Here is a 13,260-nt window from a genome sequence, read left to right as displayed (position 1 = left end):
AACCCTAACCGTACAATGATTTTGCATGGAAACTTAAAGAGTATAATGCTATCCAGAGAACCATTCACGCAAAACTAGGTTTACCCCAACCCACCTCACCCCTGCTTATAGAGCGAAACAAGGTCTATCATTGCATGGTTCGGATTTTCAACTTTCCACGCAAACCAAGGTCCACCCCCACCTACCCTCGCCTACATGTGTACTGTCCATACACACATATCAGCAAATTACTTCCCTTAACACTAACACAATTATATTTCTTAAACTTTTTTTGTTTATAACTTTTAATGAACAATGATCGACAACTAAAATCTTAAGGTCATTCAGAAGGGTGACCTGGACAACATATGTCAAGGTCAATGTCATCAGAGGATGGCTCGTATCCTCCCGTATATCTCTGCATAATTACCAAAAAAACAATTCGTTTTATTTCAAACTGTTATAAAAAATAGACAGCTCTTCAATTTTTCGTATAAATTTCTTTCATGTTTCTAAAAAATGAGAAATTTTAAAATTCTATTATTTTATTTTTTCCTTTTTCCTTTCTATCTCTATTTCTATCTCCTTATTTTCTATTCTACTATGTTGGGTTTGTGGACCAAGAAATTTAAGCGAAATCTAGAAACGCTAGTGAAAAAGTTTGAATAATAATAATTTAAATATTTTATGGAAACCATGAGAACTTTGTGTCGAAAGTTTACTTTCTACTCATGAAAGTGACATGCTAAGTATTTTGAATATCATATTGAATGGCACCGAGAACGATTTTTCAAATATCGCTGCAATGTCTTTTAATTGCTCCAAGAAAAATGAAGAAGAAATTTTGTTGGTGAAATATTAATGTATTATTAACGTGAAGTATTGACATATTACACTGCTCAAAAAAATTGGGGGATCACTTTTTCTCAGTAAATTTTTGCTTATCCCGGGAAAAAAAGATTATATATAATTATACAGGGTGAGAAAAAAGTCTGGAACCGGTGAAATATCTCGAAAACAAGACATTTTAGGAAAAAATATTTTATACATAAGTTGTAAGGCTTCAACAAATGCATCAAACGGTGGTACTTATTTGACCTTGAGCTAAGTATGGAGGAGCTTTCAAGGTCAACTTTAAAATTTTAAATGGAAACCCCCATTTTCTATTTAACATTCTTATAGCTGACATCGAGAGCTTTTCAAAACACTATCTGTTCGAGAGCGCGCGGAACCGCGAGATCGCGCGAGGTGGAAGACGACCACAAGAAAGACACAGCACGTAACATGAAAAATAAAAGTTAACAATGTCTATATTTCTCAATATTTACAGTTATGTACACAGATTTCCTTTCAGAAACAGGCCGGAAGCGATAGCGAGCACAAGCGTCAGCACGGCACGACGGCGAAAAGCAAGCGCGCACGAAGTCGCGGTAAAGCGATGTAGCACAGCGATATTGTAGAAAATTGCGAAGCGATAAGCGAGCGTAAAGCCGAAAAGCGGACCAGCGTTTCCGCAGCGCTGCGGCGGTCTTTTATCGTCTCGGAGACGAGCCTCCCTCCAGGCTAATTGCCGATAATTTCGGGGAGGTGATTGGCCACCGGCGGCCTACGTCACCGTGCATACGTCACCGTTTCAAGTGACGACCCGAGAAGATCGTTACATGTTTGCGCTCGTTTTGTTTGTAGCATGAATCTTTCTATTGTGTGAGCGCGCTGGCTTGACTTTATTTGTGCCCTCTGTCAGCTGAGGCTGTGTTTGCAAGCAATTAGCGAACTTTCCAGAACGCGAGCAACAGAAAGATCCATGCTATGATTCAATGACACTAAACTTTAACGTCGACAACTTTGATGTTGACGAGGCTGCTTGAATTGCGATTGCGATAACGAGTTGGATATTTTATCCTTTAGATTGCTAGAATGCGTGTAAGTTGCGATGACTTTACTCCCTGAAAAGTACGCGAAAATTGCGCATGATCTCAAACACTATCAATAAACTTCTTTCGGTTGAGTACTTTTCGAGATATGAATTGATAAAGTTCAAGTACCGCCGGCATTAGCATTAGCCAAGGTGTACCGCGTGGAGGTTGCACGGTCGGATTTACACCTCATTGTGTGTGTGTGTGTGTATGTGTGTGTGTGTGTGCGTGCGTGCGTGCGTGCGTGCGTGCGTGCGTGCGTGCGTGCGTGGGTGTAAGTGTATGCGTGCGTGCCTGTGTGTGTGTGTGTGTGTGCGCGCGCGCGCGCGCGCGCGTGTGTGCGTGTGCGTGTGTGTGTGTGTGTGTGTGTGTGTGTGTGTGTGTGTGCGTGTGTGTGTGCGTGCGTGCCTGTGTGTGTGTGTGTGTGTGTGTGTGTGTGTGTGTGCGCGCGCGTGCGTGCGTGTCTGCGTGCGTGTGTGTGTCAATAGGGATAAGAACCCTACGGTTCGTCACTCCCGTAGTATTTATTGACTCCAAACCCTCTCTGCTGTGTGTGTGCGCGCGCGCGTATTTGGTAATGATTATAGCAGATGTTTGAACTGCCTCCCTTCTACCGCTTGACAGTGTGCTAGCCTTAATTGAAGAAAATCTCTGACGTTTTTCAACATCTCAACGGTTATTAAACCCATTCCGTCAGTTATTCTCTCTTTCAATTCTTCGACGTTCGCAGGTTTTGTTTTATAAACATGATTTTTTAAGAAACCCCATAAAAAAGTCAAGTGGTGTCAGATCGGGAGATCTTGGGGACCACTCTATTGTTCCTCGCCTCCCAATTCATCTGTTCGGGAAAGTTTTGTCTAATAACCTTTGTACCCTTAATCCAAAATGCGCTGGAGCTCCATCTTGCTGAAACCACACACGATCGAAATCGTTAGGAAAGAGATTTCTAATAGCAGGAATAGGGTAGACCGGGGCACGTTGTCACACATTTGGTTCAATATTTTTTGTATTTTTTACATTCAAAATTTAAGAGTAATTTGGTATGCCAAAATTTCGAGTGAACTCTCAGCTTCAATTGGACAGTATCGAATTTTGTGTGATTGTTACTCTACAGTTGTTACATAACAATAAATAACGACAGGTCGCTTGTGATAACGTGCCCCGTGACCGGGGCACGTTGTCACATCAAATGTAATTGCATGCAAAATGTTATCCAAACTGTATTCAACGTAAATATCAATATATTATAGTGCGCTGCAATGTAAAAAAATAAAATCTTTCACAGAAACATTTATTTTATTTCAAAAAAGTACAAAAAGCACGAAGTTTTCGTCTTAATCTAAATACAAGAATTCCACTCAAATGCGCAACTTATTGATACACGTTAAGAAATAATTGGCTATGAGAGCCGACGCAGGATCAAATATGCGGAAAAATTTTATTTGCAGTCAAAACATTAAAACATTAAGATCAATCAAACGTTTCGGCCCTAAATCGGGCCCTCTTCAGTGACTCATATAAAAGTTAATGTGAACGCAACGACGCGGTATCGCAATGGGCTGGTTACAATATCGGATATGCACGCGTACAATGGTATCGCAATCGGTTAATGCGAAACGCAAGCGCAGATGTTATGATTCGCAGTTTGAGGACACCAGGTGCGCGTTCAGATCTCTCTTCAAGTGTATGTTACGGCGTATGTTTGGTAAGCACCCACGTAGCATTGACAGCGGGAATCAAAGAGAGAGAGAGAGAGAGAGAGAGAGAGAGAGAGAGAGAGAGACGAAAATGTCCGGACATTCGGGGCTCAGATGCCGACAAACACACATCGTTCTCCACACAGCGAATATGTCAGAGACGTCTGAATGCGATTCGTGTAGCACGCAGTAAAAGTTACGCATATTTTCCATCTTTTGAAATGTCCCTAATGGTTACTGCATTCGGTAGTTCTGCCGGGCCACAGTTTGCTGCTTTTGTCTCTCTCTCTCTCTCTCTTTAATTCCCGCTGTCAATGCTACGTGGGTGCTTACCGAACATACGCCGTAACATACACTTGAAGAGAGATCTGAACGCGCACCTGGCATCCTCAAAATGCGAATCATAACATCTGCGCTTGCGTTTCGCATTAACCGATTGCGATACCATTGTACGCGTGCATATCCGATATTGTAATCAGCCCATTGCGATACCGCGTCGTTGCGTTCACATTAACTTTTATATGAGTCACTGAAGAGGGCCCGATTTAGGGCCGAAACGTTTGATTGATCTTAATGTTTTAATGTTTTGACTGCAAATATAATTTTTCCGCATATTCGATCCTGCGTCGGCTCTCATAGCCAATTATTTCTTAACTTGTTTTACTCAGAGCCTACCATATACGTTTGTTTATTGATACACATTTTTTTTTTATAATCATGTCGGTGATTAAACATAAAATATTTTTACTCGTTATCGTCATCCGAAGATTCGCAATAGATTCCCATCAAATTCGTGACAACATGCCCCGAGAGCATTTTTTTTACTTCAAACAGCCTCATGGCCGACACGTTTGAGATATTCATAAGGTTAGGTATTGCACGCGGTAGGTAAAAGTACATACTTTAAGATAATATAAAAGTCTAGTCTGAAAAAACATGAGCTTCATGTCCAGTACGTTGAATATTAGACAATAAAATTTTACTTACGGTTGCAAAAAACTTTTAAGTTGATTTTACGTCAACACGGCTGGAGCAATCTCAACACTGTAAACACACCAAAGATGGGCATACACTAACACGTTTTGGGAATGATGGGTACTGTGCTCTCTGGTTATTAGTTTTTTAAATAAAGCCGATGTGATAACGCGCCCCGTGTGACAACGTGCCCCGGTCTACCTTAATTTGTTCAATTAGCATTTCCTCGTATCTTACAGAATTAAGATTTCCATCGATGACCTATTAAATGGACTTATTAAATGGACACACACACACACACACACACACACACACACACACACACACACTCAGCACGCACGCACGCACACACGCACACACACACACACAATGAGGTGTAAATCCGATCGTGCAACCTCCACGCGGTACACCTTGGCTAATGCTAATGCCGGCGGTACTTGAACTTTATCAACTCATATCTCAAAAAGTACTCAACCGAAAGAAGTTTATTAATAGTGTTTTGAAAAGCTCTCGATGTCAGCTATAAGAATATTAAATAAAAAATGGGGGTTTCTATTTAAAATTTTAAACTTTGAAAGCTCCTTCATACTTACGCTCAAGGTCAAATAAGTACCACCGTTTGATGCATTTGTTGAAACCCTACAACTTATGTATAAAACATTTTTTCCTAAAATGTCTTGTTTTCGAGATATTTCACCGGTTCCAGACTTTTTCCTGTATGGACTCATATATAATTTTATATATAAAGTACCAAATTTCATATATAATCACATATAATCATATATATTTAAACAGAATAATAAATTTCTTTCGCCAGTATATAGAATAACAATTAAAGTAATTTAAATCGACCGTGACTGGCAATATATAACGTCTTTTCGATATGAACATTGAAAAACTGTGAGCCAACTTGGTTTGTCGGATTCACACAGCACTTTTTCGGATCAATCATCGAGACATTATTAATTTCAACCATGGGTTTTGGTCAGTTAATGTAATTTCTAAATTAAATAGTTTTTTATTGCGAAAAATATTACCCCAGCCAGGGTTTGAACCTGGAACCTCCCGTATACCGTGCGGGTGTCGTGCCAATTTGACCACTGGGGCTGTGGTAACATTTATCGCAATAACAACTATAAGATGGAGCACCGATTCTTAGTGTAGATTCTAGACAAACCAAGTTGGCTCACAGTTTTTCAATGTTCATATCGAAAAGACGTTATATATTGCCAGTCACGGTCGATTTAAATTACCTTAATTGTTTTTCATATATATTTATATATAATTATATATAATCTTTTTTCACGGGACTTTTAAACTGTGATTACTTAGCGAATAATTAACGTAAAATAAATTTTTTTAAAGGGTTTTACAGGACAAACTTTCTACTATAAAGTGCTTTTGTTCTATTTTCACTCAGTTTAATACTCAAAAGCGTGTTCAGCTTTAAATATATAAGGACGTATTTAAGATATCCAAAATCTTCAAATTTGCGGTCTTCCACCGACTAACAAAAAAATTGGCAAACATAATCATTAATACCATCTCAAAGTACGGGCTTTGCCGTTTTAAATAAAAAAAAACTTTAATTATATTATTAGATTAGATATTGATTAGATATTTGTCTGCTCTACAACTTTGATCTCTACAGAAATTTCGAAATTTATCGTATTTGTGGAGAAAAACGAATTTGTTTATAAATTGTTAATAAAAAACCTACTTAGGGATAGCGGAAAATGACGGAATTTGGATATGTTATTCAGTATATTTTTCTGAACACAATGACGTAATAAAACCTTGTGTTGCAATTTTTTCTAGATCTAATCGTATTTTGACTGGACTACTTGGTCGGATTTTACACATCATATAGGTATGTGTATGTATATGGAGTGTACATGTGTATGTGTGTACATGATTTTTTTAGTAAGAAGTGTTGCCACTTCTACGCCGTATCACCTCGCGCAATCTTGATCTCATATTAATGCATTTTTTTACATCAGATTGAGAAATTTTATTCCAAATTTGAGTTGAGGCCACGCAGTGCCTCTTCAATTAAATTTAAAAATAAATGCATTAATTAATATGAGATCAAGATTGCGCGAGGTGATACGGTGAAGAAGTGGCAATACTTCTTACTAAAAGAAAATTTATACATGTACACTTCATACACATACACATATCTACATGATGTGCAAAATCCGACCGAGCAACCTCCTCGTAGTGCACATCGGGTTACGGAAATGCCGCGGCCGGCGGTATTGTGATGAAATCATAAAAAAATAGGAGTTACTTTAAATTGCGATATCTCGCTAAATAATCGGCGTAGGCCAAAGTTTTTTTTCCATTCCCGGGAAAAAAAATTATATATAACTATATATAAACATATAAAATTATGTATAATTGTTAGATTGAACGAACTTACCTGTGAAGTTCGATTCTAATTATACCCTGTGTCTCGTCCGGGTGGAATAATTATGTAGTCGTGCTCCTGCACGCTTCCAGACAACAGCATTCAAAGAATTGCCCCAAAGTAAAAAGCGCGCGCGTGCTCGTCAGCGCCCCCCGCACGGTTCGCGCTTCTAGGTGCCGCGCGCGCCCTCGCTCTTCATAAGTTCAAAGAAGACAAATCGCGATATATTAGGGAGAGGAGAAAAATGACAAGGGTGGGCGTCCATCCGGACGAGACACAGGGCATAATTAGGATCGAACTTCACAGGTAAGTTCGTTCAATCTAACAATTATGCCCAGTTGTCTCGTCCGGATGGAATAATTATGTAGCTGTTCAAAAAACAGTCGCGATTTGTTATCCAAATACTGTATTATAAAAATAATATTAATCACAAACTAGTGTTGATGACATAAGATGGGCAATGCATAATTATATAAGCAATTGCATTAGGATACCGTACGAAACAACTGTTTTTTTTTTTTTTTTTTTTCCATTATACTTGGAATATGCTTAAGAGGATATACTTGAAACCTTTATGGTAAAAGAATTGCGTCACTGAAATCCTCTGGATTAATGATAGGCCTATTGTAAAAGTTTGCAAAAACGCGGGACTCACCGGTCTAGCCTGCCGCACGCTTAATCGAGTCGAGCAAAACTCCCTTTTTTGCAGCTTTTGACGTTGACGCGTGACGGGTACTGTGACCTGAGAAAATATTAGTATTTATTCCGCAATTGTCTAAGCTCTGTCGAATCGAACGGCTTACCGTTTGAGCCGTAATAGCTTTGTATGATTTAGTAAGAGAAATAAAAAGGAAATCGCATGCCGATGGCCGTAGATCTTTGGTTTTATCTGTGTAATATTCTGTTAGGCGAACGATACAGATGAGATTCTCGCGATCCTGGAAACGCGAAAAATAGAAAAGGGGTTGAGCGCGGCCCGGTGCTGAGGTTTTGATTCGGTCAGGAATCCGTATTATCATTTTGTCATTAATCGAGATCTGAGATATTCTAAGGGAAGCGAGTGTTTGTGCGCGCTGGCCCGTGGCGAGAGCAAGAAGCAGAATCAGTTTCTTGGTAATGACATTCAAAGTACATGAATCGTATGGGTAAATAGAAGCTAATTTCACGATTACCGGAGCCGGATCCCAAACGTAGTCATAACGAGGTTGCGGCGGATTGCGCGCTGCAACGCCTTTGCAAAAGCGTTTAACCGCCGGATGTTGACCGATTTCGTTCTGAGAAATTAGCGACATAGCCGACCTCATCGTATTTAGGCTCGAATAAGAGCCGGTAGGGTTGAGTTCTTGAGCTAGAAATTATATCATCTGAGGGACCGTTGGAGAGTATAGAGATAGCTGACGGCGGTGACAAAAGTTCCACCAAAGGTGAAGAGGGCGAGAGTATTGCTTGATAGTTGCTTCTGACAAGGAAGCTAGCATTGTTGGTATAGCTACTGATGGTATTAGACGGGCCCTGAAAGATTCCCTGATAACTTCCCGGCCACCAGGGAAAGAGTTTTCCACGCTGGATGATGATTCCTGAAAGGTGAAGAAAGCAGAGAGTAACTGGGGGGAAGAATTAATGGTTTAGATATTAAGAGACGTTGGAACAACGGAAACCATGCTTGAGAAGGCCACCAGGGCACCACCAAAGTTCCCCTTGCGCCCTCGTCTACTATCTTTCTCAATACGCGTGATAACAAAATAAAGGGTAGAAAAGCATAAAAATTCAGTCCCTCCCATGAGAGGGTAAACGCATCTACTGCTAAAGATCCTGGATCTGTGAACCATGAAACGTAGGAATCGCACTTGGTATTGAGAAGAGACGCGAAGAGGTCTACATCGAATGGACCAAAGATTCTGGCTACTCGCTGAAAATTATAGTTGGATAGGGACCACTCGGTATCGGGATCTGCGATTCGAGATTCAGCGTCGGTGATGGAGTTCTCAATAGAGGAAATATACGAGGCAAAAATGAAGATATTTCGATCTTCGCACCACCGCCAAATTTGTCTTGAAATTTCGGTAAGATGTGGAAATTGGATAGAACCAAACTTATTGACGTAAGCTAAAGCGGTTGTGTTGTCAATACGAAGCAGGATGTCACAATCGCAGAGGTCCGCTGCGAAACAGCGCAGGGCGTAAAAGGCTGCTTTAAGTTCGAGTGCGTTAATGTGAAGAGCTCTATCTTCTGCCGACCACCAGCCGTGTGTACGCAGCTCGCCGCACGAAGCTCCCCAACCGTTCAAAAAAAAATCTGAAAAAATTTCTCTGATAAATCTGCCCGAACGAATCTGATTAGATTGATTGGGATTTGAGAATATATTGATCCACCATGCAAAATCTGATTGGAGATATGATGGAATCTCCATAGTTGCTGAATAATTATCGTTGCTCTTATTGAGAGCCAAGAATTTTTCTCGTTCCAAACATTTTGTATATAGGAGTCCATATTGAACCACTGGGCATACCGAAATGAGCGATCCGATCAGGCTAGCGAGTTCTTTAATAGAACATCTTGATTTGTGAGCCATATTTTTTGTTACTTGTAATAATTTCTCCCGACGGTGAGGAGGAATCGAAATCGATTGCTCGGTAGAATTAAAAATAAATCTTAAGAATTTACGGGTATACGATGGTTCTAAACAGGACTTGGAATAATTTATCCTGAAGCCTAATGACAGCAGGAGGTTAATAGTCGCGGTAACGTTGGCTCGGCATTCCTCTATGGATGAGCCGAGCAAAAGAAAATCATCCAGGTAAACGATAGATTGGAAACCTCTCTCGCGAAGGTAAGATACGACAGGTCGAAGGATTTTGGTGAATATGTATGGGGCTATCGAAAGGCCAAATGGTAATGCGGTAAATTCGTAAGTTACTCCACGCCACTGGAAACGCAAGTATTTTCTATGATTTTTGTCTATTGGAACCAGCAGATAAGCGTCTTCCAGATCTAACGTAGCCATTAGCGATCTCGGTAGCATGAGGCGAATAACTGTCCGCCAGTCTTCCAACTTAAAATGTAGCGGATCGATATACGTATTTAATTCACGTAGGTTTAATATAAAGCGCTTGCCACCTGATGATTTATCTATAAGAAAGAACGGGGATAAAAATTGTTTTGCGCAGGGTGCGACCGCTTCAATGGCTCCTTTATGCCGAAGGCGTTGAATTTCTAAATTACAGAATTTAGCAGTGACCTGCGAAAATTCCATCTCTTTCAAAGTTGCTCTCGGTGGAGGTAAAAAAGTAAAAAGGATGCGGTAACTCTGTACCGCCTCCAATACTAATTGGTCGGTAGTAATATCCGCCCATTGTGACGAAAAGTTGTGGAGGCGCCCGGCGGTACTTACAGTATCTATCGATGGTATCGTGGCCGGGACCGAGAGTGAGAGTGAGAGCGAGAGCGATGGTGACGGCTCCTGGTGTAAGGGGCTCCTGTTTGGCGAGCCGTTGCTGGACGAACAGAAGCTTTCCGGTTTCCCGGAGGCTGCGATTTATGCGTAGGAGGCTGAAAACGGCGCTGCGGCGCCTGCTGACGGACAGGTTGCAAAGTCTTCTTACCCACCAGGGCTGATGATTTAGAAACGTCGCGTCCTGCTTTTTCACATGCCTGTGCTGCTTTAAGAGTCTCCGCGAAGTTTTGACCAAACAAGAATTCGTCAATGGGTGCCGTCTTCGCGGCATTTTTCCCTATGATATTAAAAGAAAGCTTGGTAAACGCTCTTCTAGCTAGGGAGAGGCGAAAGTGATGGTCTGATAGTAAATGTATGCCCTCTGAGAGAAATGATAGGGCCGATCGTGCGTCGTCCTTAAGCTTGTGCCGAATTTCCGACTTTAGCAGGATTGACATGCCGGAACCGAGTGCGTTGAGGCAGGCACCTACTTGAGCCTGTGAGAGCGATTGATATTCGTCACGTTTGAGAACTGACGGAGTTAAGGCAGAGCGTAATTCCTTGTTGAGTTTTGGTGGAGCCAATGCCGCGAGGTCCGCCTTTGTTTCGTATTTGGCAAGAAGGCTGGTACGTATATCGTCCTTTAGGCCGACGCGGGCTTTAGTCTGAATCGAATTCAGGATGATCGGGTTCCAGGCAGACGAGGTGGACGGTGCCTGATCTCCTCCAAATAAATCTCTGGCTAGGGCATCTGACTCTGACAAGATCTCCGTGTCCTGAGAATCCGGAATGACCGCGGAAGGAGGATCCGCAAAAGATACATTGCCAGGAGTTGTAGAGAGAGCGTCGCCAACATTAGTGGGCGCTGGTGCCTCTAGACAGAAAAAGCAAAACAGAAGAAAACAGTCGGTTATGCCCACTCTTTGCCACACTATAAATGAAAAGAGTGTGGGTCGACAAGAGGACATACCTGGTACAACGCCCCGGTCGGTTTGTGCGACCGTCTGTTCTTCAGTGCTTGCTGATTGCTCTAAGGCAGGAGCTATGGTCTGAGAGACCGATAATGCCTCGTTTACGGGCGCAATATCCGTTGCGTGCGATCTAACCTCGGGGGCAGGATCTTGGAGGTTAGGCACGTCGGCTCGGTCGGCGATAAGCTTACGGACCTGCTCAAGAATATGAAAGCAGCTGTCTCTGGAAAGAGAGCCTCGAACGGATGAATCCCTCGATGTCCGCGTGGTGTCCGCAGAAAAGCTACGTGACCTTCCTCTATGTCGCGAGAGATCTCGAGATCGTCTCACGGGCGAATAGACTCGCGAGCGATGCTTACGATGAGCTTTGTTGCCTTTCGAGCGTCTCGAGGGAGAGCTATCTTTCCTGTCTCTATGTTTCGGCATCCTAAACGAAGAAAATCCTAAAAAACGGAAAAGTGCGTGTTGTCTAGACAAACGAACAGAACACAATAGAGAGCGAGGGCGCGCGCGGCACCTAGAAGCGCGAACCGTGCGGGGGGCGCTGACGAGCACGCGCGCGCTTTTTACTTTGGGGCAATTCTTTGAATAATGCTGTTGTCTGGAAGCGTGCAGGAGCACGACTACATAATTATTCCATCCGGACGAGACAACTGGGCATAATTATATATAAATATGTATTCTTTTATATAATTTAATATAATTATATCTAGATTCTTATATAAAATTATATAAAATTTTATATAATTATATATAAGTATATAATATATTTATATATATTTATATATAATAGTATATAAATATATTTTAAAATATATAATTATATAAAATATATATGTTTTTATATAATTATATAAAATTATATCTGATTCCTCACATAAAATTATATATAATTTTATATAATTATATATATTAATATATTTATATAGAAATGAATTAGAATTTTTTTAAATTAAGTAAATCCTAAAATATATAAATTTATATAATTATATATAACTATATATAATTTTATCTGTCAAAGATATAGAAATAATGTACATATGCAAATTATATAAGAATCCATGTAGATTATATATGATTATATATAATTATATATAATTATATATAAACTTTGAATTCGGATTATCCCAATAGATGGCATTCGACAGGATTCGTTTCTCGTATTTAAAATTTGACGAACAGTGGTATAAAAACGGTATCAAGAGACACACGGCACTGTCTCACGTCAAGCAGTGCCAAGTTATAATATATGAAATAAATTATTTCACTTTTTATTTATTCATTATATATTATTACATAAAATTATATATAATTTTATATAATAATATATAATCCTTTGAAAGTAAATCTTAATATAAAGTTATATATAATTATATAAAATTATATAAAAATTTGTAGAATTATATATTTATATATATAATCAGATAAAATTATATCGTGCCAATTTTCATATATAATTATATATGATTATTTATATATAATTATGTATGATTATATATTTTTTCTTCCCGGATTTGAAAGGTCAAAGTCTGTACTTTGAAATGGTATTAATGATTATGTTTGCCAATTTTTTTGTTGGGCAGTGGAAGACTGCAAATTTCAAGATTTTAGATATCTCAAATACATCCTTATTCAAAGCTACCCACACAGCAAAATATATCTGAGATATAGCCAAATATCTTTATGCCTACAATTTTTAGTCAAATCTGAGATATCTTATTTTCAGATATTCACAGAATATCTGCAAAACGTCATTACTCGATATCACATTATATCTTTGAAAAAGACACCTCTGCAACATTTGCATTCAAATATATGGTCGATTTATTTATATATATGGTCGAGTTAGCTCTTATATTTTATAAAGATCAACTCAAGT

The 13,260-nt window shown here is 39.8% G+C and overlaps 2 protein-coding genes and 1 pseudogene across 7 annotated transcripts in view; 1 reads left to right on the top strand and 2 right to left on the bottom strand.

Moving 5' to 3' along the window:
• Positions 1-13,260, top strand: part of LOC139815798 (uncharacterized protein CG3556) — a 120,663-nt gene that overhangs the window by 7,270 nt on the left and 100,133 nt on the right. The window lies entirely within an intron of this gene.
• Positions 7,550-9,549, bottom strand: LOC139816419 (uncharacterized; annotated as a pseudogene).
• On the bottom strand, positions 8,566-12,033 carry LOC139816784 (uncharacterized). The gene has a single exon (XM_071784523.1). The coding sequence runs from the start codon at positions 11,805-11,807 to the stop codon at positions 10,374-10,376; it is 1,434 nt and encodes a 477-aa protein (XP_071640624.1). The 5' UTR covers positions 11,808-12,033; the 3' UTR covers positions 8,566-10,373.

Source organism: Temnothorax longispinosus, chromosome 7, assembly GCF_030848805.1.
Source record: "Temnothorax longispinosus isolate EJ_2023e chromosome 7, Tlon_JGU_v1, whole genome shotgun sequence".
Classification (NCBI taxonomy): domain Eukaryota; kingdom Metazoa; phylum Arthropoda; class Insecta; order Hymenoptera; family Formicidae; genus Temnothorax; species Temnothorax longispinosus.
The sequence above is the reverse complement of the archived record's forward strand: the minus strand, read 5'-3'. Positions and strand labels throughout refer to the sequence as shown.